This window comes from Corvus hawaiiensis, chromosome Z (genome assembly GCF_020740725.1).
Source record: "Corvus hawaiiensis isolate bCorHaw1 chromosome Z, bCorHaw1.pri.cur, whole genome shotgun sequence".
NCBI classification, from domain to species: domain Eukaryota; kingdom Metazoa; phylum Chordata; class Aves; order Passeriformes; family Corvidae; genus Corvus; species Corvus hawaiiensis.
This window is the reverse complement of record NC_063255.1, coordinates 65346398-65367385: the sequence shown is the minus strand read 5'-3', so window position 1 is coordinate 65367385 and position 20988 is coordinate 65346398. Positions and strand designations below refer to the sequence as shown.

The 20988-nt window shown below is 38.7% G+C and overlaps 1 protein-coding gene across 2 annotated transcripts in view; it reads right to left on the bottom strand.

The window, feature by feature from the left end:
* KIAA2026 (KIAA2026 ortholog) overlaps window positions 1-20988 on the bottom strand; it is a 54311-nt gene that overhangs the window by 10120 nt on the left and 23203 nt on the right. For both annotated transcript variants that reach the window (XR_007200701.1, XM_048290490.1), the window contains exons 5-7: window positions 20001-20090; window positions 7867-7982; window positions 1248-1435 (exon numbers count right to left, since the gene is read on the bottom strand). Coding sequence is in view for 1 of the 2 variants with exons in the window: in XM_048290490.1 (XP_048146447.1) it covers window positions 1248-1435; window positions 7867-7982; window positions 20001-20090 (394 nt within the window). In the remaining variant the exon portion in view is untranslated. The remainder of the gene's footprint in view (window positions 1-1247; window positions 1436-7866; window positions 7983-20000; window positions 20091-20988) is intronic.

Sequence of the window (20988 nt, the reverse complement as noted above, 5' to 3'; positions counted from 1 at the left end):
GAGGGCCAGGTGGACACAAGGGCCATGCACTCAGGCTTTGGTTGCATGGGGCTGCAAGGAGTCCTCTGTGAGGAGAGAGGCCAGGAACTGCCTTGTGCCAGACACAGCTGGCTCTAAAACAAATCCACTGCAAGACACAGTTGAGCCTGTCAGCCAAGCTGGTGATGTCTCACGGATAATGCTTTGCAGAAGAGTGTGACAGAATGGACTGAGGAAAAAACGTAGAGACACAATCCTGTAGACATCAAGGTCAGCAAAGAAGGAGGGGTAACTGGAATGGATTCTCCTGCAATCCAGTAAGACCCCTGATCAAGCAGGTTGACCTGCTCCCATGCAGGATCATGCTGGAACAGGTATGTACATTGCAAATGCTTGAGGACCCCATTCTAAGCACGTGAGTGTGCCTTGATGGAAGTTGCAGCCCATGAAGAGCCCACTCTGGAGCAGGCTCCTGACTGGAACTGTGGCATATGGGGGACCCACACTGGTGCAGTCTTATGCTGAAAAACTCTAGCCTATGGAGAGGACCCACACTGGAGCAGTTTGTGAAGGACTGTATTCCCTAGGAGGGACCCCACACTGGAGCACAGATGAGGAAGGAGAAGAGAACTGACCTCAATCCCCAGGCTCAATCCTTCCTGTGACACTTGACAAGGGAGGAGGTAGAAGAATTGGGAATGAAGATGAGCCTTGAAAGAATGTGGATTTGTGAAAGGGAGGAGGTTTAGCTTTTGTATTTGTTTCTCACCATCCTACTCTTTTTTTAATTGACAACAAATTAAATTAATTTTCCTCAAGCGAGTCTGTTTTGACTGTGACAGAAACTGGTGAGTAATCTCCCTGCCTATATCTCGTTCCCTGAGCTTTTCCATATTATTTTCTCTCCCTATCCTGTTAAGGAAGGGGGGGGGGTGTGTGACAGTGGCTGGATGGGCATCTGGCAGCCAGCCAAGGTCAAACCACCATAAAAGTAAATTCCACACAGACCTACCATGTTATCACAGAAATAGTTAAGCACAAAAAAATGGCAAACACTTGAATAAAGCAGAATTTTCATTTTGGTCATGTCTGCCCTCTTCAAGTCTACATCTGACAGATACGCACCACAAGCTATTTTCATATTATCACAGTAGTAGAATTGAGGTAAAAAGTAGGACACAAGCTCACATGGAAAAATTAGCTTCCCAAATCAACTTGATTCAGCTCCTGAATCAAGTTCAAGCTACTGATTTCCAGTAAATGCTTACCATTGTCTGAGTGATCTTTTTTGGGAACTTCTATATGTTCTGCAGAGTCTGATGATTTACCGCATACTACTGCAAAAGATTCTTTGCCAGAATCAACTTCACTTTCATCATTACTCCACAATTCTCTGGTAAATTTATCATGGTCTGGATGTCTTTTAAAGTCATCATAGTCCTTCTTCAACCTAGACCTTAAAAATAACAAAACTAACTTTACTAAAAAACCACACTGTTTTAAACATTATTTTTATTTGTATTTGCTGCCAAACAAAAAGTTTGTGTAGATTTAATTGCCTGTGCCCTTCAAAAAATTACAGTGTAGCCCTGTCTGCAAGTCTCTAAAACCCAGAAAATGTGAAGTGACAGCAATGTCCCTTACTTTACAAAAACTGAATTCTGTGTCATTAAGTCCTCTAACAATAGGCAAAAAGACTGAGTCAAACGACCATTACTGTTTTACTGCATCCATCTTCCATTTCTTCCTTCATCTTTCATGTGACAAATACATCTGTATGGACTTGAGTATTAACTGTAAAAAGTTTACTCCTTACTTTGAAGACAACCCCAAAAAGAGAATTAAGTGAATCTTGTTTTTCTTAAGCACATCACGCTTCTGGCTCAGCTATGAGACTGCAATGTAACTTTCTCCTTAAGAACACTTTCTTTTCTCTGGTCCATTAGAACAGCTGCTGCTATTATATCCATAGGTTCACGCTCCATTAAAGAATGTGCATATGACAGAAATACATAGGTACTTCACTTACTTGAATGCCATTCAGAAACACGTCCACTTACCTTGATACTGCTAACCTCCTACGTGTTTTCATTGTCCCTTCTTCTAAACCACTGTTTAGATGGGAGGTAGTAGCTATTTTAGTGTACAAATACATTGAACTTCAGGATTCAGCTGGTTGAAATCAACACAATGCCCAGAAGGATTATTCAGCAAATGAGTAAACAGATTATAGCAATTAACACCTTGTGTGGAATAGAATCTAGACTGTTCCGGACCTAACCCTTATGACAGTAAGAATAAGATCTTAAATTTACTCATTCTTTTGTATTAGCATAACAGTTACTTGCATTGAATGCAGGAATCACCAGCTGCTGTTTATGAGATGGGGAGGTAGGAGCCAAGAATGATGTCACAGCTGGCAGGGCATGAGCCTCACCAGTCAGCAAGCCATTCCACTTGCCCTGAATGAGGCAGCAGGGCACGCCTAGGGATGGTAATTGGGTTCAACCAAGAGCCCAGATCAACAAGCAAGTTCCCGGTGCTGAGGCAGGTCTGAGATTAAACTGGGAAGTCAGTTCAAATTTTAAGATCAGGACCAGGTCCAGTGATGGCTGCCAGGGTCAGGATCCAGTTGAGTGATTTCTGGGCATCTCCACAGTGATGATGCAGGTAGAAGGTCAGTCTGAGGGTCAGTCCAGATCAGTAGGACCCATGGCCAGGCACAGTAACTGCTGTAGTTGAGACAAAAACTGTCATACCTACAGCAGAGATTGAAGGCTGCAGAATGACCTGAAATGGGGATCCTGGACCAATGGACAGGTGGCATAGATGGATGGCCAGGTGGGGCTGCTAAGGGTCAATGAGATCTAGTCATTTACTCCCAGCTGTCACACTCTCGACTCAGAGCAGACAATATTGAAGCCTGTAGGAAGATGTAGTGTGGACAATACTTCAAATCTGTCATCAGGGTTTTGAGCCTGAAGTCTAGGTGTAGAAGAACTATAGGAGAACACCGGGGAACCACTGCTGTACAAAAGTTTCTGGATGGAATTTCCCTTTTTCTTTTGAGGAACCTCTGCTGCGAGGCCAGTGAACAACTCTAATCAGTGGGCACAAGTAACTTTCCCTATTAAGCCTTGCTGCTATTCAAATACAATTCAACATTATACTCTGTCATAAACATGAAAAGACCAGAGGACCTTTCAGAAGGGAAAGAAAAGAATTTTGATCATGAAGTCTGCTCCTACTAGTTAAATAACAAAGGAAGGAAGGAAAACTCCAGTCTCTTATTCCATGCTGTAGCATATGGAGGAAGAAGCGCTGCCCAGCCCTTCATGGCTTAGAAGTTAAATACTGTTATTCAATTAGTATATGTTAGTACCTCGCTGAGACACCCTACAGACACAGAAACTTCAGTGAGACTTCTGGGGGAATCGATGTTTACATGACCATAAGCAAATTTTATTCAATTGCTTTTTCCCTTTTACATGACACCTTTCTTCACCACTGTGCTACACTACTGCCTAGCAGCTGCATAACGAACCAGATCAAGACAGTGATCTAGAATCCCCCATCCATCTTTCTTTCCTCCCCACGATTTGTAAACATTGTTCTTCAGATGGACATGCTATGTGTATGTCCAAACAGTTACGTCATGGAAACACTCAGGCTTTCCTTGTTGAATAAACTAGGGTTACAGCCTAAAACACACATACTAAAAACATGAGTTGAATTCAGTTAATTTCATAAGTTAGCCTGTACTCCAAATGCATGCTTCTCTAGCTACCAGCACACACATACATATGATCTCAACTACCCTGTTCCAGACTAAAATTTACTCCTATCAGTCACAGCTCATATATAGCACTCAACACACTCTGCATGATAGTTCTGTGTTCTATAACCACATTGATGCAACACAGGCAACAAACAGAAGCTGGAAGCCACTGTGCCACTAGAAAGTTGTGACCTTCTTGCCATTAGTGAAACTTGGTGGGATGTTACTGAAGTGTGACTGTCGATGGCTACAGGCTCTCCAGAAGAGACAGGTGAGGAAAGAGAGAGGCAGAGGGCTTGCCCTCTACATCAGGAGGTAGACTGAGTGTGAAGAGCTGTCTCTGAAGAACAGCCATGAGCAGGTCAAAAGCCTGTGGGTAAGAATCAGGGACCGAGGCAACAAAGGGAACGTTGTGGATGGTTTTAAGTACAGAACCCTGATCAAAGGGAGCCTATTGATGAAGCCTTCTTGTTCCAGCTACAGGAGGCATCATGCTCGCAGGCTCTTTTCCTGCTGGGGCACCTCAACCATCCCAAAATCTGCTGGGAGAGCAGCACAGAAAGCTGCAGGCAAGCCAGGAGACTCTTGGAAAGCATGAGGGATAACTTCTTGAGCCAGGGAATAGACAGCAGCCCACAGGGGATAAAATTCGGGATGTTATGGGCACCAGCGTAAGTGAGCTAATCCTGAACATCAAGATTGGAGGGAGCCTGGGCTGCAGCAATCATGCATTGGTGGAGTTTGGAGTCCTGAGGAATATGGGCCAGGTGAGGAACAAAGTTACGCCCCTTAACTTTAGGAAAGCAGACTTCCAACTCTTCAAGGAGATAACCAGTGGGATCCACTGGGAGACTTCTCTCAGGGACAAGGGAGTGGAACAGAGCTGGCAGATGTTTAAGGAAGTCTTCCACAGAGTGCAAGAGCTGGCAATCCCCAGGAGCAAGAAACTGGGCAAGGAAGGCAAGAGAATGGCAGGGCTGAGTAGGGAACTGCTGCACAGACTTAAGAGAAAGAAGCAAATGCACAGGCAGTTGAAGCTAGGATGGGTGGCCCAGGAAGAGCACAGAGATCCAGTCTGGTTGTGTAGGGTCAGGGTGAGGAAGTCCAAGGCAAAGCTGGAATTGAACTTGGCAAAGGACACAAAGAATAACAGGAAGGGCTTCTATAGGCACGTTAACCAGAAAAGGAAGGCCAAGGAAGGCGACCCCCTCTGATAAACAAGGGTGGAAAGCAACACGAGGAAAAGGCTGAGGTACTCAACAACTTTTTGCCTCAGTCTTCGAGGGCAACATTTCTTCCACACCCCTTGAGTGGATGGACAGCAGGACAGGGACTTGGGGAGCAGAGTCTCTCCCACTGTAAGTTAAGATCAATTTCATGATCACCTGAAGAACCTGAAAGTACAGAAGAGATGGAAATGGCTGATGTATTTGCCAAGCCACTCTCCATGATATTTGAAAAAGTCTTGGCAGTCAGTTGAAGTCCCAGACGACAAGAAAAAGTGAAACATTGTACCCATCTTAAAAAAAGGTTGAAATGAGGACCCTGGGGACTATTGACCTGTCAGCCTCACCTCTGTGCCTGGGAAGATCATGGAACAGACCCTCCCAGAAGTTGTGCTAAGGCACAAGGAGGTGATTCAGGACAAGGCAGCACAGCTGCACCAAGGGCAGGTCCTCCCTGACCAATTCAGTGGCCTTCTGTGATGGACTGACTACATCAGTGGGCAAGGGAAGGGCTACAGCTGTCATTTATCTGGACTTCTGTAAAGCCTTTGACATGGTCCCCCACAACATCCTTCTCCCTTAAACTGGAGAGACTGGGATTTGATAAGCAGACTGTTAGATGGATAAGAAATCGGTTGGATGATGGCATCCAGAGGGTAGTGGTCAAAGGCACAGACTCCTGATGGATATCAGGGACAAGTGGTGTCCCTCAAGGGTCCATACTCAGACCAGAGTTATTTATTATCGTCATTAATGACAGAGATAGAGGGACTGAGGGCACTCTCAGCAAGTTTACAGATTACACCAACCTGAGTGGTGCAGCTGACACATCTGAAGGACAGGATGCCATCCAGAGGGACCTGGGCAAGCTTGAGAAATGAGGTCCATGGGAAAACTTAATGAGATTTAATAAGATCAATTGCAAGGTCCTGCGCCTGGGTCAGGGCAACCCTCAATGTCAGCACAGGCTGGGGATGAACAGACCAGAGCAGCCCTGCCCAGAAGGACTTGGGGGTGCTGGTGGGTGAGAGGCTGGACATGACCCAGCCATGGGCACTCACAGCCCAGAAAGCCAAACGTGTCCTGGGCTGCATCCAAAGCAGCGTGGGCAGCAGGGCCAGGGAGGGGATTCTGCCCCTCTGCTCTGCTCTGCTGAGACCCCACCTGCAGTGCTGCATCCAGCTCTGGGGTCCCAGCACAGGAAGGACATGGAACTGTTGGAGCGAGTCCCAGAGGAGGCCACCAAGACGAGCAGAGGGATGGAACACCTCTCCTGTGCAAAAAGACCAAGAGGTATTGGTCAGCCTGGAAAAGAGGAAGCTTCAAGGAAACCTAATTGCAGCCATCCAGTACCTCAAGGGAGCCTTCCAAAAAGCTGGAGAGAGACTTTGTACAAGAGCTTGTAGTGAGAGGAAAAGGGGCAATGGCTTCAAATTGAAAGAGAGTAGGTTTGGATTAGAAATTGGGAAGAAATTCTTAAGTGCGAGGGTGGTGAGGCACTGGAACAGGTTGTCCAGAGAAGCTGTTGAAGCCCCATCCCCAGAAGGCCAGATTGGATGGGGTTCTGAGCAGCCTGGTGTATGAAAGGTGTCCCTGCCCATGGCAGGAGGACTGGAACTAGATGATCTTTAAGGTCCCTTCTAACCCAAACCATTCTATAATTCTATGATTCTGTGATTCGACAAACAAGAAGTAATACTGGGCACCAAACCATTCCACAGCAGAATTTACAAAAAGGATTAAATTGTAAACTTCACATACTGGAAAATTAAATTCTTCCTGACAGTAATACTGTCTGCCATGTTTCCAGAAGGATTCTGAATTGCGAAAGAAAGGAAGAAATTAACAGCTAAGGAAAATGAACAGAAATGAGAACAGAAAGCAATAGAAAAAGACCCAAAACTTGTACTTGGGTCCATTATTTAAAGCAAGATATTCAATAATATCCCAGATTTCCAAATAAGAATTTTAATTCATGCATGGTATTCACAAAATGAGCTACCAAGGAACCAATTTAATGTCTTTGGTATGTCCTTGTGTTTTTTTAAACATAATACCTTTCACACTTTTCAGCATTAGCTCTGCATCATGTAACTGTGTAACTTGCTTCCTTCACACTCAGCATTTAAGAAGCAGCCTGTTTTCCTATCCTTTGTCACAGAGCTCAAGCCTCTAATCATTCCTTGCTTTTTAATTCTCTACATGGCAAAAGTAAGGTACGACTATAGCAATACCTGAATGGCTAACAGGCAAGAATGGCACTGAGCTTCAAGACAGTATCTAATCTCTCTATGATTTATAATCAGGGTAGCACCTTCACCATTACTAATACTTGCACTTTACTAGATTTAAACCCATCACTGCTTCACCCGTATTCCTCTGACATACTGCTTTCCAGATTCTTTTTCTTCTTTCTAATTTACTGGGTTACAAAGACCTCAAAACAATGCTTCAAGAATTGCTCCGTGGAGAATTCATTAATAGCTGATTTATGTAGCTTTAGAAAGTAAGTACTCAGAGTATTCTAAAAAGCCCCAGTATAGTTTTCTAAAGAAAGGTCTTCAGCATCTCTTAACCAAATACGCAGCAATACAAATCCTAGCTGTATTGTGATATCCTATTGGTCAGGATGCTTAAGGATTCTACAGTGTTTTAGAGGAAAAAAACATTAGGGGGTTAAGCTCAAATTTTTTAGAGACAGTAATTCTGGAATATAAGATACTTCTTCCAACTAAAGTGCTGCCAGTGCCTCACTCCTCTCCTCAAACAATTTCAATTTTATTTATTTAAGAAGCCAACTTATTGATCAGTTTTTAAAATGTGAATTTTGTTCTGTTTTTCATCCCATGCACCACTGCTGAAAAAAAAAAAGCAGGTAATTACCTGTTTCTTTGAAATGCTTTAATTAGCTTTGGTTCCCATGGTAACAGTTCATTAAGCAGTCGTAACAACGTACCATGCAATTCCTTTACTGCTTGCTTCCGGTGGTACCATCTTCCCTGAAAACATAAATTCCATTTATTTATCATTGCATTAGACCTAAATCTTGTTAGATTGTATTACTACTACAATAACCCCACAAATATGAGGAAAATAACTGGAAAAAAAGACCGGAAACTTTCAGAGTTACACATACCGTTAACCTATGTAAGAAATTACTACTTTTATTTTAATACTACAGGGATAATGTCCTAATTGGAAAAGTAATACTGCAAGCACTCTCACTTTTTACAGGTCAAAATTAAAACTGAAATAGTATTCTACAAATACACCATATGTTTAAAATTACTTAAATAAGTAACTAACGTAGGTAGTTATCCACTCAGGTCAGGAAAATCAACCATGTATGTACATTTTTCTGAGTTAGAGATAAAATTTTTACAGAAAACATCACCACAATCTCATTTAAGAGAAGTGGTATAAATTATAACATTACTATTTGCAAAAAAAAACCCCAACTTACTACAATTTTCAAGGATAAAAATCCTACAGTTTTTCCATTACATTTTATTTAATGTTCTAGAGAAAGGCTTTTTTAAAAGAGAAGTTTAGCAAATTTATCCTTTATGAAGCAACAGACTGTGCAGCAAAGACCAGTTTTCCAAAATAAAATCCTTTAAGCTTTTAATTAAAATGTATAATTAAAAAGTTTTATTTTCAAAAGTGATATATGTAATCTTACATTCATGTTTTCATAAATCTAGAAAGTCTGAATAAGGAGAGAAGACATTAGGAAATGACAATCCTGCTGGCCATGGTGTTGCAGAACACACCCCTTAGCACTCACAGAAACCTCTTGTACATATTTCTTCCCAAAACCTTATTCTGTAGTTCATTGCATAAAAGACTGAACAATGCATATATATGTAACTGATATAAAAGAGATGTGGTATAGCACTTCTGCCACTCTACTAACTCTGTGCATTTTATGTAAATGAGGATTTTTAGCTCTTGACTGGTCAGAGAAGATTTAAAACAGTAAAGAGACTATGGTTCTGCAAGAAAAAGAAGCAAGACTTGGGAACTTACTCATTTCATATATATATTTAGCTTTTGATAGCGCACATATCCTTCACAGCTTCCTGTGGTCTAGCACATCAAGAAATGTAAGGCAGGAAAATCTGGATAAAGCTGTCACGGCTGCCTTTCAGCAGTCTACAAGATTGATCTTCCTAAGGACTTTGGAACAATTTCTCTCTACACATTTCAGCAGATCTCTCCAAAGTACAGCAAGATCACTCATGCTGAATGCTTGTTTGAAGACCGGGTATCTATTTTTTTATGGATAATCATTTACATGTTACATAACAAAACAAATAGTTATCTTCATGCTTGAATTAAAATTACAAAAGCAAAGATTTTAAGTAGGTAATTATGCCACATTACCACACAACAATCACTGCTGAATATAGAGACAAGCCAGTAAACTGTATTATAACTTCCTTCTCTTGTAGTCAGTCACATATGTAAAGCTGTCACTAATCACTACAACAAAAACCAAACCTTGTGCATACTGTAGCCTACCAGAGCATTTGGAATCATCTCTTAGTGTGAGCAAACAACAGAATTAATTGTTAACATATGAAAGAATATTATGTGCACTTATTTCTTTTTCTTGTAAGATAAACAAAACATTTTGCAGACTGTTTTAAAAGAATGAATTTATATACTACAGAGCATTAGTGCATTGCCTCAAAACAAGAATCAAATAGCAAAAAAACCAATGCTACTACTACTGTGAAATAGAAATGCTGTACATGTAGTTGATATTAGCAAAGAAGATGTGTGAAAATGTAATATTGAAAAGATATTAAAAATCACTGCGAAGTAAAAAACCCAAGAAATTGATTTCTGAGACTAATTTGTCTTTAAATAAGGCTAAGATTTTTTTCTGCTTAAGCAGAAAAAAAAAGGAGTTTTTATAAGAAAGATAAATATCAGCTAACCACTGAGTAAATTTGAAGCAGCAACTGTTATGCAGCCAGCATATGTACAATACGTTTAGTCAAGAACAGACTTCAAGACTTTACTGACTTCATTAATACTTAAAAAAACCCAAAATATGTTACTTTTCTCTCTGCTTACAAACATAAAAACCTAAGCAATTCCTGGTCCCTAATTCTACATCTAGCTCTAGCTGGAGGCCTGTCTCTAGTGCTGTCCCCAAGGGGTCAATACTGGTCCAGTATTGTTTAACTTGTTCGTCAGTGACTTGGATGAAGGGGCAGATACCTCCTCAGTGAGTTCACTGATGATGGAGAGCTGGAAGGAGTGGCCAGTACCCCAGAGAGCTGTGCAACCCTTCAGAAGGACCTCAACAAGGTGGAGAAACAGGCAGAGAGGAACCGTACTTCCAAATAATTTAATGAAAATTTTAAAAAACATAATTTTAAAAAACATAAATTAATTATTTCCTTTTATCTCAATTACTTATTTTTCTTAGTGGGGTTTTGGGGTTTTAACAATAAACCTGTTAATGGAAGCATAGACAAATTTAAGCCATGAGAAGAATCTTTTTTCCTCAGAAGTAGTCAAGACAGAACTAATACAGGCCAAGAAAGACTGGAATAAAAATAAATCCTTATCTTTTAAATTACTGTGGTTCAGTTGGTTTTCTGTGCAAACACATAAAGGTTAGATGTTATTATTCCTTAAATACTAAATAGTAAAAAGAGATATTAAAAAAATGTACATAACATTAAGACCCATCACTACAAAATTTAGCATTTCTTTTCATATGCGATTTGATTCTCTAACACAGTGTTGTGTTTGTCTTTTATTTGGGGGGCCAGGGGGAAGGCAAATCAATAATTGATAAAGCTATGAGTTAACTCCCTATTATATAGCTGCCTAATAGTTTCTGTAGATAATAAACTTGTTTTCACAAATGTCTGTGTTGCAAATTCTCAGAAATACCAAATGATATAATGTAAGAGATCAGCTACAAACTGAGCTTAGGAGGTCCAGGCTGGACCTCCAAAAGTATATGTTCATCAGGAACATACAGCACTTGTTCCCTGGGTGAAGAGGCCAACCCCCACCAGGCTACACACTCCTTTCAGGCAGTTCTGGTCTCCCCTGAGCCTCCTTTTATCCAGGCTCAACACCCCCAGCTCCTTCATCTGCTTCTTACAGGATTTATGTTTCAGACTCTTCCCCAGCTCTGGTCTCACTTCAGCACCTCAGTGTCTTTCTTGGAGTGAGAGGCCCAGAACTGAATACAGGATCTGAGGTGCAGCCTTACCAGTGCCGAGTACAGGGGGACAATCCCTGCCCTGGTCCTGCTGGCCACACTGTTGCTGGGACAGGCCAGGATGCCATTGGCCTTCTTGGCCACCTGGGCACACCCTGGCTCATGTTCAGCTGCTGGCACCAGCACCCCCAGGTCCTTTTCCTGTGGGCAGCTTTGCAGCCACTCTGTCCCAGCCTGTGCTGCTGCCTGGGGTTGTTGTGAACCAAGGGCAGGACCCGGCACTGGGCCTTGTAGAACCTCACACCACTGGCCCTGCCCCATGATCCAGCCTGTCCAGATCCTTCTGCAGAGCCTTCCTACCCTCCAGCAGGTCAACACTCCCACCCAGCTTGGTACTGTCTGTGAACTGACTGAGGGTGCCCTTGATCCCCTTGTCGAGATCACTGAGAATGATGTTAAACAGAATTTAGTTACCATCTTGTTCCAAGTAGCGACAAACAAGACACTATTTGTTTTCTAGAAACACAATATAAGGTATTAACACAGGAAAATAAAAGAGAAAAAAAGGACTAAACAGAGAAGTGTAAAATATGACTTTGTGCTGTGTCAAGTTGCAAGTAAATTTCAAAAATGCAAACACAATAAAAACACATTTTAGAAATGGGCTGAATGTTTCCATATAAATGCAGACACATTCAACACATTCAACTGAAAACTTACCTTTTAAAACAAGGTTTCTGACATCCAGAGCAGCCAGGAAATGCTGACTCCACTCTCTGTGACTGATGCCCCAGCATACATTATTCTGGCATATTTATCATGGAACCCCAAAGCAGACTGGAGCCAGGATATTGATACATGGGGTAAGGACTGAACTTTTTATAGGAGTTTTCGTTTTGCTTTTAAATAAACACACACACACAACACCACAATATTATGCAGTTTTATAAGATTGTCTGTAATCTTTACTTTCTATCCCAGGGACATAAAGTAAAGAAAACTAGTAATCTTATAAAACCATGCAATATTGTTGAAAAGGGGTGGTGGTGGAGGGAGAAAACTTACCCTTAGTAGGCCTGCTCCATTCTGCTGCGGGGTTCTGTGGTATGTGTGACATCACCAGTCTAGTGTTTTCTAGTGATGTCACACAGAGAGGGAGTTGGTGATCTCCAGCTGCTTTGGACACCAGATACCTAAAGAAAAGAGATCAGTAACTTTTTCAAATCATATATGGATTAATGTTGAATGTTCTTAATAACTGATTTATGGGCCAAATACTACAATTTCAGACACTTACTTCCAATTTTGACTGAATAAGAATGCATTACAAGATCATGTATTCATACTATGCAAACTCATCTATTACTGAAAGTGTTTTAATTTTGAAAATGCTTAGAGTTATCTTCTACGATAAATTTCCTGAAAGTTACTATCTTGTATTTTACCTTCAGCAACATAATTCTGAACATTATAAATGTATATCAACAGCTAACTTCTGATACTGTTTGAAGACTGGGATTAAGCAGAGTCAGAAAGAATGACTTGTAAATTATAGAACAAATTCACTTATGACATCTCTGAATCAATTTTATCATTGAGCATTTACCAGCAACTAGCGAAAAATCCTGAGTCCAGCTTGCACTTCCATGACCTAGATATCTGATCGCACCAAGTTATATCCTAAAATGGTATCTCATACTCTCTTCTTATACACTACAAGCAAATACAGTAAAACAAAAAACAACACCACCAAAACAAAGTGCAATAAATCTCTTGCTACCAAGACTGTCTTTGTCTCCTGATTTAGTTCTGATTTAGTTCATTACTATGAAATGACTTTTCATTCAGATGTTTAGCCACACGTTCTAATTTTCTTTAGGGAAAATTACTACACAATCGTCATTGTATTGATCAATATATCACACTTCTTTAAAAGATATAAACCACAAAAACACAACAGAAAGTTTATCATCAGGATGAACTTACTGTTGAACTCAGAACAATGAAATTATCCAAGCACTGAATTGTCACATTTTACTCCTCCATTAGAAGACCTTCAAAGTTATTAACTGATTTACACTTCTGCAACTTACAAAGAAATTGGATGTATGCCGTATCTTAAACTATTTACAAAAAAGCTATGTCTTTTAAGTGTTAAGATCTTACTTAACTCCCTCTCATATATCTGAGTATTTTATCACATTAACTCTGAATATGTGTTTCTCCACTCTTCAGCTGAGCAGCTTAAAAACAGCTGTTTTGCTATGACTGTGCGCTGACAGGAATGCCTTGAATTATTTCCTCAAAACAACATACTAACTGACCAAAATCCAAAGCACTGTGAAATGTTCTGAATACACAGTAGTATTTCTGTGACAAAAATGTATAAGTACACATTCACCTCTGATGCAGAACCCACACTTTCACATTTGGAACTGTAGAAAGGTATGTGGTAAAAGTGGCTTAAAGAAAGCTTGTTAGCATACATATATTGGAGGTTTAGTCAGTTACACAAGGAAAGGCATGAAAGATCAAGAGAAAATAGTTGAGAAAAAAGTAGACAATAAAGACAGAAAGCTGGAGAAGCTAAGAAAAACTGAAGACTGACAAAAATATTGAATGTGAGTGAGATAAGCCAAAGTTAAAAATATCAGAGAAGACAAATTAAGTCTTGTGGAGAAGATTTCAAAAACTGAAACCTAAAATTGGCTTTATTCATTCATATTAAACAACTAAATAATACAAATGCTCCACATCTTCCATCTGTCCTCAGAAGTACAAGAAGCTGCATGGATGTAAATGTGCAAATTTCTGTCTCAAAATTCAGTATTTTGGGCTCATATTAGTGTTTTCAAAAGATGCAGGCAAGACACAGAGAAGCAATAACAGTATCTGGAAGTGACTAAAGCACAAATCAAGTGTTCAGGATAAGGATGGAAAAAGAGAGTGTTAGACATGTTATAGACGAAGACACATACTAACAGAGAACCCAGGCTTAAATTAATAGGAAACGTTCCAGCTGCAAGACTTCAAGTGTGTATATTAATACTCGCAAACTCTAAGTATTTATTGGTGTCTCTCTTATTGTAGCTCTCTTTATCTGCAGTTTAAACCTGCAAATGGGTGTGCATACACAGATTTCTCAGATCATAGTATTTTCTGTTTGTGTGTACATTAATGTAAATATAGTAAGGCTGATGAAAACAAGTGTAACTGAAAACTGTTTACATCCAAAAGTCTCAAGCATGGTACGTATTTCATTGGGGAGGGAGGAACTGGTCAGGACAAGAGGAGGCAGGAATGGGGAGAAGGAAGTCAACCTCTGAATAAAAACTGAAAAAGATTTAATCCAATAATAAAGATGTCTCCCTGGGCCTCAAATGAAAAGACACAGTAGGTTTTTCCACTTAATTGTTTGTAAAATTGAGGTCTGATTGACTAAAATATTAGTAAGAGCCCTAAACTATTTCTGATGTTTACATAAATTTCTGCTGAAGGGAAGTTCTTCAGAAGTCCCTGTACAGTCTTGTCTAAAGACGGTTTCCCTGCCAAACACTTTCAAACGTGACAATTTTTCCCATTTCTTCACTGAACAGAGAGGGAATATTTTATAAACTTTTTAAATAAACCATTTTGCATTATTTTTCCCACACATTAACATATTTTTAAAATAAAATGTAGCCAATCAATGAAAAACCTCAGAAAGCAGTCTTCTAGTTTAGATGCTTACACCTCCCAGGAACAAATTTAACAGTAGCCCATTTGGAATCTCAAAAAAAATAACCAGACAAGGGAAGTTATGTTCCACCCTGGATCAATATATTCCTTTGAATAACCCCACAAATTAATTTCTGTCTGAGGTTTTAAATATTTCTGACCGAAACCAGTGGGTTTTTCACTTTAAATTTTCAGGCAGGCTCTGAAATACATTTGCAGAAAACCTCAGTTTGCTTTCAGATCTTTTGACTCACCTGCCTAAAAACAATATCCACTTCCAAAGACTGACAAAGGCATTCAGCCTCCTGGGACCATCTCATTATAAACTCCAGGAACAATAGCAGAACACAAAACCTTTAAAAGGGAGGATTTTACTTTTTTTTACTTTGACTCTACTAAGTCAAGAACATCAGGATGTTACAGACCTCTGCAAACTATAAAACCTTCAGAGCCTTTTCTCCAAACCATAATTAGTTGTTACCTTGCCTGGTGTCCTTTGACTAAGTAATTCTCCTTCCCTTAACCTTTGTCCAACTTTCTCTCTCTATAGAGACAATGTGATTTGCTTCTCAGGAAGGTACTGCCCTTTATTCATTTTAACCTTCTCAGCTTAACTGTGGGAATCCTGGCCTCCAGCCTCCCCTCTCACCTCCTAGACAGCTATGCATTTATCCATCAGACTTAGAGGGCATGATTCAAATCCAATGGTGCTACCAAAATAAAGTCTTGCACTTCAGTAAACAAGAAGTATTTCCACATTCACGTTAAAAACCCCATTAATCTTACTGCAAGTTCAGCTGGCACCTGCAAAAAAGCCCTGAGTTCATTATTTCATACAAGTACCCGTAGTCCTGTCACTTTAATACCACACAATGTCAAGAAGGGTCTGAAAAAAATTTAAAAATGAAAAATAAATTTCTGCTATGATATGCAACAGCTAAGTACATACAACTGATCTACTAAGTAGCTTAATTAACAGTTTCACACACACAGAAAATTACTTCAGATCACAAGAGAAGTTAATTATCTGAAAGGCAGTAAGAAGACTTAAATTCACACTGCAACTTCCACTGATTTGACCAGACAGAGAAGACCTAGGGAAAAATGGGATCCAAAATGCCAGAAACTGATAGTTGTTAACTTGCGTACTGATCTGACAAAATGAGCCTCTTCTCATAAAATAAATTTCATATATTAGATAGAAGTCTTCTTGTGATCCTAAATATACTAGCAAAATGCTTCCCTATCACGTGTTTGTCAAAATTATTTTTTCAGCAATACCACTGCAAGTGTGGAATTAAGCTACTTTGCATACCTTGGTCAACTTGCTAGTTACAGCAAATTTCTAGGAGGTCACATTCAACAGAATGGTCACACATATTATATATCAAGCCCAAATTTTACAAAAACAAACAAGAGGTAAAAATGCAACAAAATATCAATAGAATTTTTATCCAGTATGTTCCTCTACTTCAGGTTTATAATTATCTACTGACTGCTTGTAATATCACCTACATCTTTTCTATGTAAGTACTAGCAACAAAAGAGACCTAATTTCTACTAGCATCTAATTTTTGTTGCTGTAAATTCTGGTTTTTTTCTATTGATTCAACTTTTACTCCAGTTTTTAGCCACACTATTTTAAAATTAAAGGATGCTGCTTCACATGTCCTAAGCAATTTACAAGAACTAGAAGATACTCTAGCTTAGACATTCCCTAGGGTATCAGCCTTTCACTACGCAGTGCACAAAACATTGAACTTTAAATCCCCTTTCTGCACCTTTCACACTCTTATTTCTAGTCAGGTACTTAAACAAATAGTAAATCTAACTAATTTCTCCTCTCCCTCTGGATATGTAATATGTGGTAAGGAGAAGAACTGTTCAGTAGCTGAAGAATAAACTTTTTAGAGCACCCCTGATAGTAATATCACATACAACTTCACCTGCCACACAAAGGCACTTTTTCTGTCAAAATCAGTCCCACTTTCTCTTGCCCACTTTCATCCTGTTAGATGGCTGTTTCTGTTCTTACAATGACCACTCAGACTGTAGCAGAATACAAGCACAGGTATATTTGCAACTCCACGATAAATTGCATTTGAAAACTGGTCTGGCTTACAAACAAATCACCAGCAGAAATAAGTGTTTCGGTTTATCACAATCTCTCACCACACAACTGAACAAAGAATTTTGCTACCCTCTCTCATGGGATAGCACAGAAAATAGGAGCTTCCAGAGACACAGGAAGTAGGAACTATTTATTTGGCAGCAGTTTTGGCTTATGTCAGTTGAAAGCATACGTAAAATTGCAGCATCAGTTCAGAACTGTGGCTAGACTTCAAGAGCAGAGGGGAACTCTTCAAAATTAAAGAACTGAGGTCAAATTTAATTTTCCACTCTTAACAGTCGCAGCAAACTAGCACAAAGCAAATCTCATCATGGGTATAACGAACTCACCAGTAATCAAGAAAAAGCGTAAGGCTTTTTAAAGGCTTACTACTCATACCTAATTCAAAAGACATTAGAGGTGTACAAGAACAGAGAACCAAACTAATCAACCAAACAGTGAAAATATTTTCCAACGGGTTTATTATTTCATTGTTCTAAAAGAAACTTGTAAAAATGCCAAAATTTAAAATTATCCATTATTTTCTACTACATAACCCTATCCTAAGTTTCTTCTAACTTGCCAAACAAAAATCTGCCATGTCATTTGTTGTCCCAAGTTGATGTTCTGAAAAGTATCAGACACAACCAGTCCAACTACCTACAAAAAATGAGGGAAAATAGTGTAAGTTTATTCATATTAAAAAGGTACTGTAGCTCAGCTCTTTCATTATACTCTCCACTACTTCCAAGTTCAGGAGAAGGAATTCCGTTTATATTCTCTAGAATGGTCTTCTAGGTAACAAAAGGGAGGTTATGACTAAAAAAAGGTTATGCTTGAAAGGCTTAATATGAAGTTAAATAAGCGGTACTTGTAATATGTGTTAGTATTTAACATAACAGTAAAGCTTGCCTTGAAGGTTTTCCTCAGTATCATGTGCTAGCAACTACTGCAACTGAAATTACCAAGGAGATTAGTTGTGAAGAAGGAAGATTCCTATGGCTTCACCCAGGTCATTATTGCAAATAAAAATCAATATTAAATTATCATGAAGTAGTAAGAACATCACCACCTTTCAGTCAAAACAAGAAAGAAGTCCATGAACAGCATGTAAGTGCCATCATACTAAAATAAACTTTCACATTAGGTCAAATTTCCATTATCAAATTTAAAAAAATGTTTTACTTAACAGACTACGCACTTCAGAAAAACTGACCAAACTTTATTCTGGATGCTTCTGAAACTGACAATGTCATTTGGTTAGAGCTGAAGAACGAAAGTTCTGCATTTTCTCCAGTTTTTAGATAGTTGACATAATTACATATTGTGTTAGACATCAAAAATAAATCCTAAAGACTTTCCTTACAAAGCAAAACCTCATTTTAGCAAGTCAAATTTATGATTATTCACCTAATTTAGTACCTTTCTATTTGTATGTTTAAAATGAAGTTTCTCTGATAATTATTTTTTTCAAAATCAGTATCTCGCTTTACTGTTTTCTCACAACCGCTTCTTCAGCAATTAATCCCAACCCTTTTTCTTTACATAAAACTTCTAACAACACAAGTGTTTAGAGACCCAGAATCATGATCTGATAGGTCTATAAAAGCACAATGAAAAATTGTCCTTACCTCGTAACTTCTGAATGCTGAATGAGTTGTATCTTAACTCCCCTGTACTTATGTGTTTGGTATTTTTAAGATGGTGCAATTCGAACTAAACATAGTATTCCTGCTGAAGTCATGCAACTTACTTACATAATGACATTATCAGATTTCAGTTTGAAGAGCAATTATGACATATTTAGCATTTGTCCACCCTTGAAGAAGTCTTGCTCCTGCAGTTTTACTAGCAGACTAAAAGTCTCATCTATACTAAGATTAATGATATGCTGCAGCACACTCTCATTTTTGGCTTTTTATCCTGTTGCTGACATAGCTTTTTTGATAATCTCTTGGCATTCTTATGATAAAAGCAGTTTGCAATTTAGCAAGTACAAAATAATTTCAAGATTAGGCTGGTTTTATTCCTTTGCCTACATTAACAATTATTATGCTAATTATCTCCCCTGATACCTGTCTTTCAGAATCCAAATTTTTATTGTCTCTCTCTCCTACCACATCTCTCTCCCCTATTTAAATAACTTAAGAATATATTGATTCTGCATGGGACTATAAACTTTCACTTGAATTAAAAGCAGCCTGATTTCTAACGTATAGAAAAATCAACACCTCTATCTACTTCTTTTTCATAGAAATGCCACCACAGAAGTTACTACCAAAGGTTCAATAAACAGAACTACAATGAAAAAAGTAGTGAGAGTTCACTGTAGAGGGCTGTTTAAATGAGTAGCAGTCATGTCTTTAAACCCATCCATCAAGTTAATTAGAATCACTGCTTCCTACAAAAGCCCAAACATGCTGAATTCTCTTATCTGTTACTCCTTTGAGGTTTTCAGTTGCATAGACTCAGTGATCCAGTGTATATTGGTAAAATTTGTATCTCAATCTGGTATCAAAAGCTAGACAGCATGCTTTCTGGTACAAACTCCTTCAATAAATACTAAACAAAGTAAATTTTAATGACACATGCCAAAAAAAGGAATTAAGAACTCTAGCTCACTCGAAGTTCTGATCAGCACTGCATAGGCAGATACAAGAATTCTATCCTGTAATTATTTGTTGGGAAGAACTTGTCCTCAGGGCAAAATAGTCATATGTTTAATGGAAATGAACGACTCATTCTAAGGTATTACCACTATCCATAGTTTGTTTCAGCAGGGAAAAGTGCTAACACAGTTATTGAATTCACTTGTCATAAAAACATTGAGAACAGAGCATTATATACAGAAAAGATTAAGATTACAGTCCCCAGGTATCCACCTTAGGAGGTTTCATGCAGTTACTGAACAGCAAAAAAAACTTCAGTTGACAGGCCTCAGCAAGTAACTGGCACTGTTTCATATCCATACAAGAGAAAGCTTTTAATGTCACATACCGATTTCTTTTTAATGTCCTCCAGATCTTTGAGTTCATTCTCAATCTTTGTGATTAATTCCCTGAGTTCATCAAGATTAGTGCAAATAAGCTAAAAAAACAAATGAACACAAACACTTGGTGATGTGGGACTTGGAAAATGTACAGTGAAATTAAATAAAATTTAAAAGTACATTATTGCTTAGTGCCACCATTTGATTTTTATTTTCTCATAGTATTTTTAAACATTAAAAAAAAAAAAAAACCAAACAAAAAACCAGGACTTGTTGAGAGGAAGAAAATCTAAGAAGAAAATACTCTTATTCTTCAGACATAAACCACATCTCTACCGGTAAGCTTCCATTTCAAAATATAGGTATTTTCTTAAAACTTCTGTGAATAACAACCAACAAATTTGTCTCAAGTACAGTAATGAGTTAGAACAGCTCTGAGTATCAAACAAGTCCTTGGTGAACTAAGTATACTAGCTTTGTAGTATGCTGTGGTTATAACATATAACACTTCTTACAACTTTTCCTGAACATACCTTTAAATGCTTACACAGAGTATTCCAACCCTGGATATGTTCAAGAGGCATCTGGATCTGGTGATGGGGTTTGGTGATTTAGGAGTGACAGTGGTAGTACTGGGTGGACAACTGGACTGGATGATCTTGAATGTCTCTTCCAACCTTGATGATTCTAAGGCAGCCTAGTCATCTACCAAATCTACCTACTTAACATACGTTTTGAAAAAGTATTACATTCTTCTTATTCTTGTCCTTAGAAACCAGCTTTTTACATTTTTTTCCTTTCAGAAAATGGACATTATTTTCTTGAAAAAAAAGTCAAACAAAGGTGATCTGTCTTACATATTTTGTCTTACCATCATCTAGGGCAAGTTAAGACTTAAAAAACTAGACATTATTAAGATGTTAGGTTCTTTCAGGTTATCCAATATTAATAAAGACTTGCTTTTTCTGAACAACCTTATTATTGAAAACATGTTGA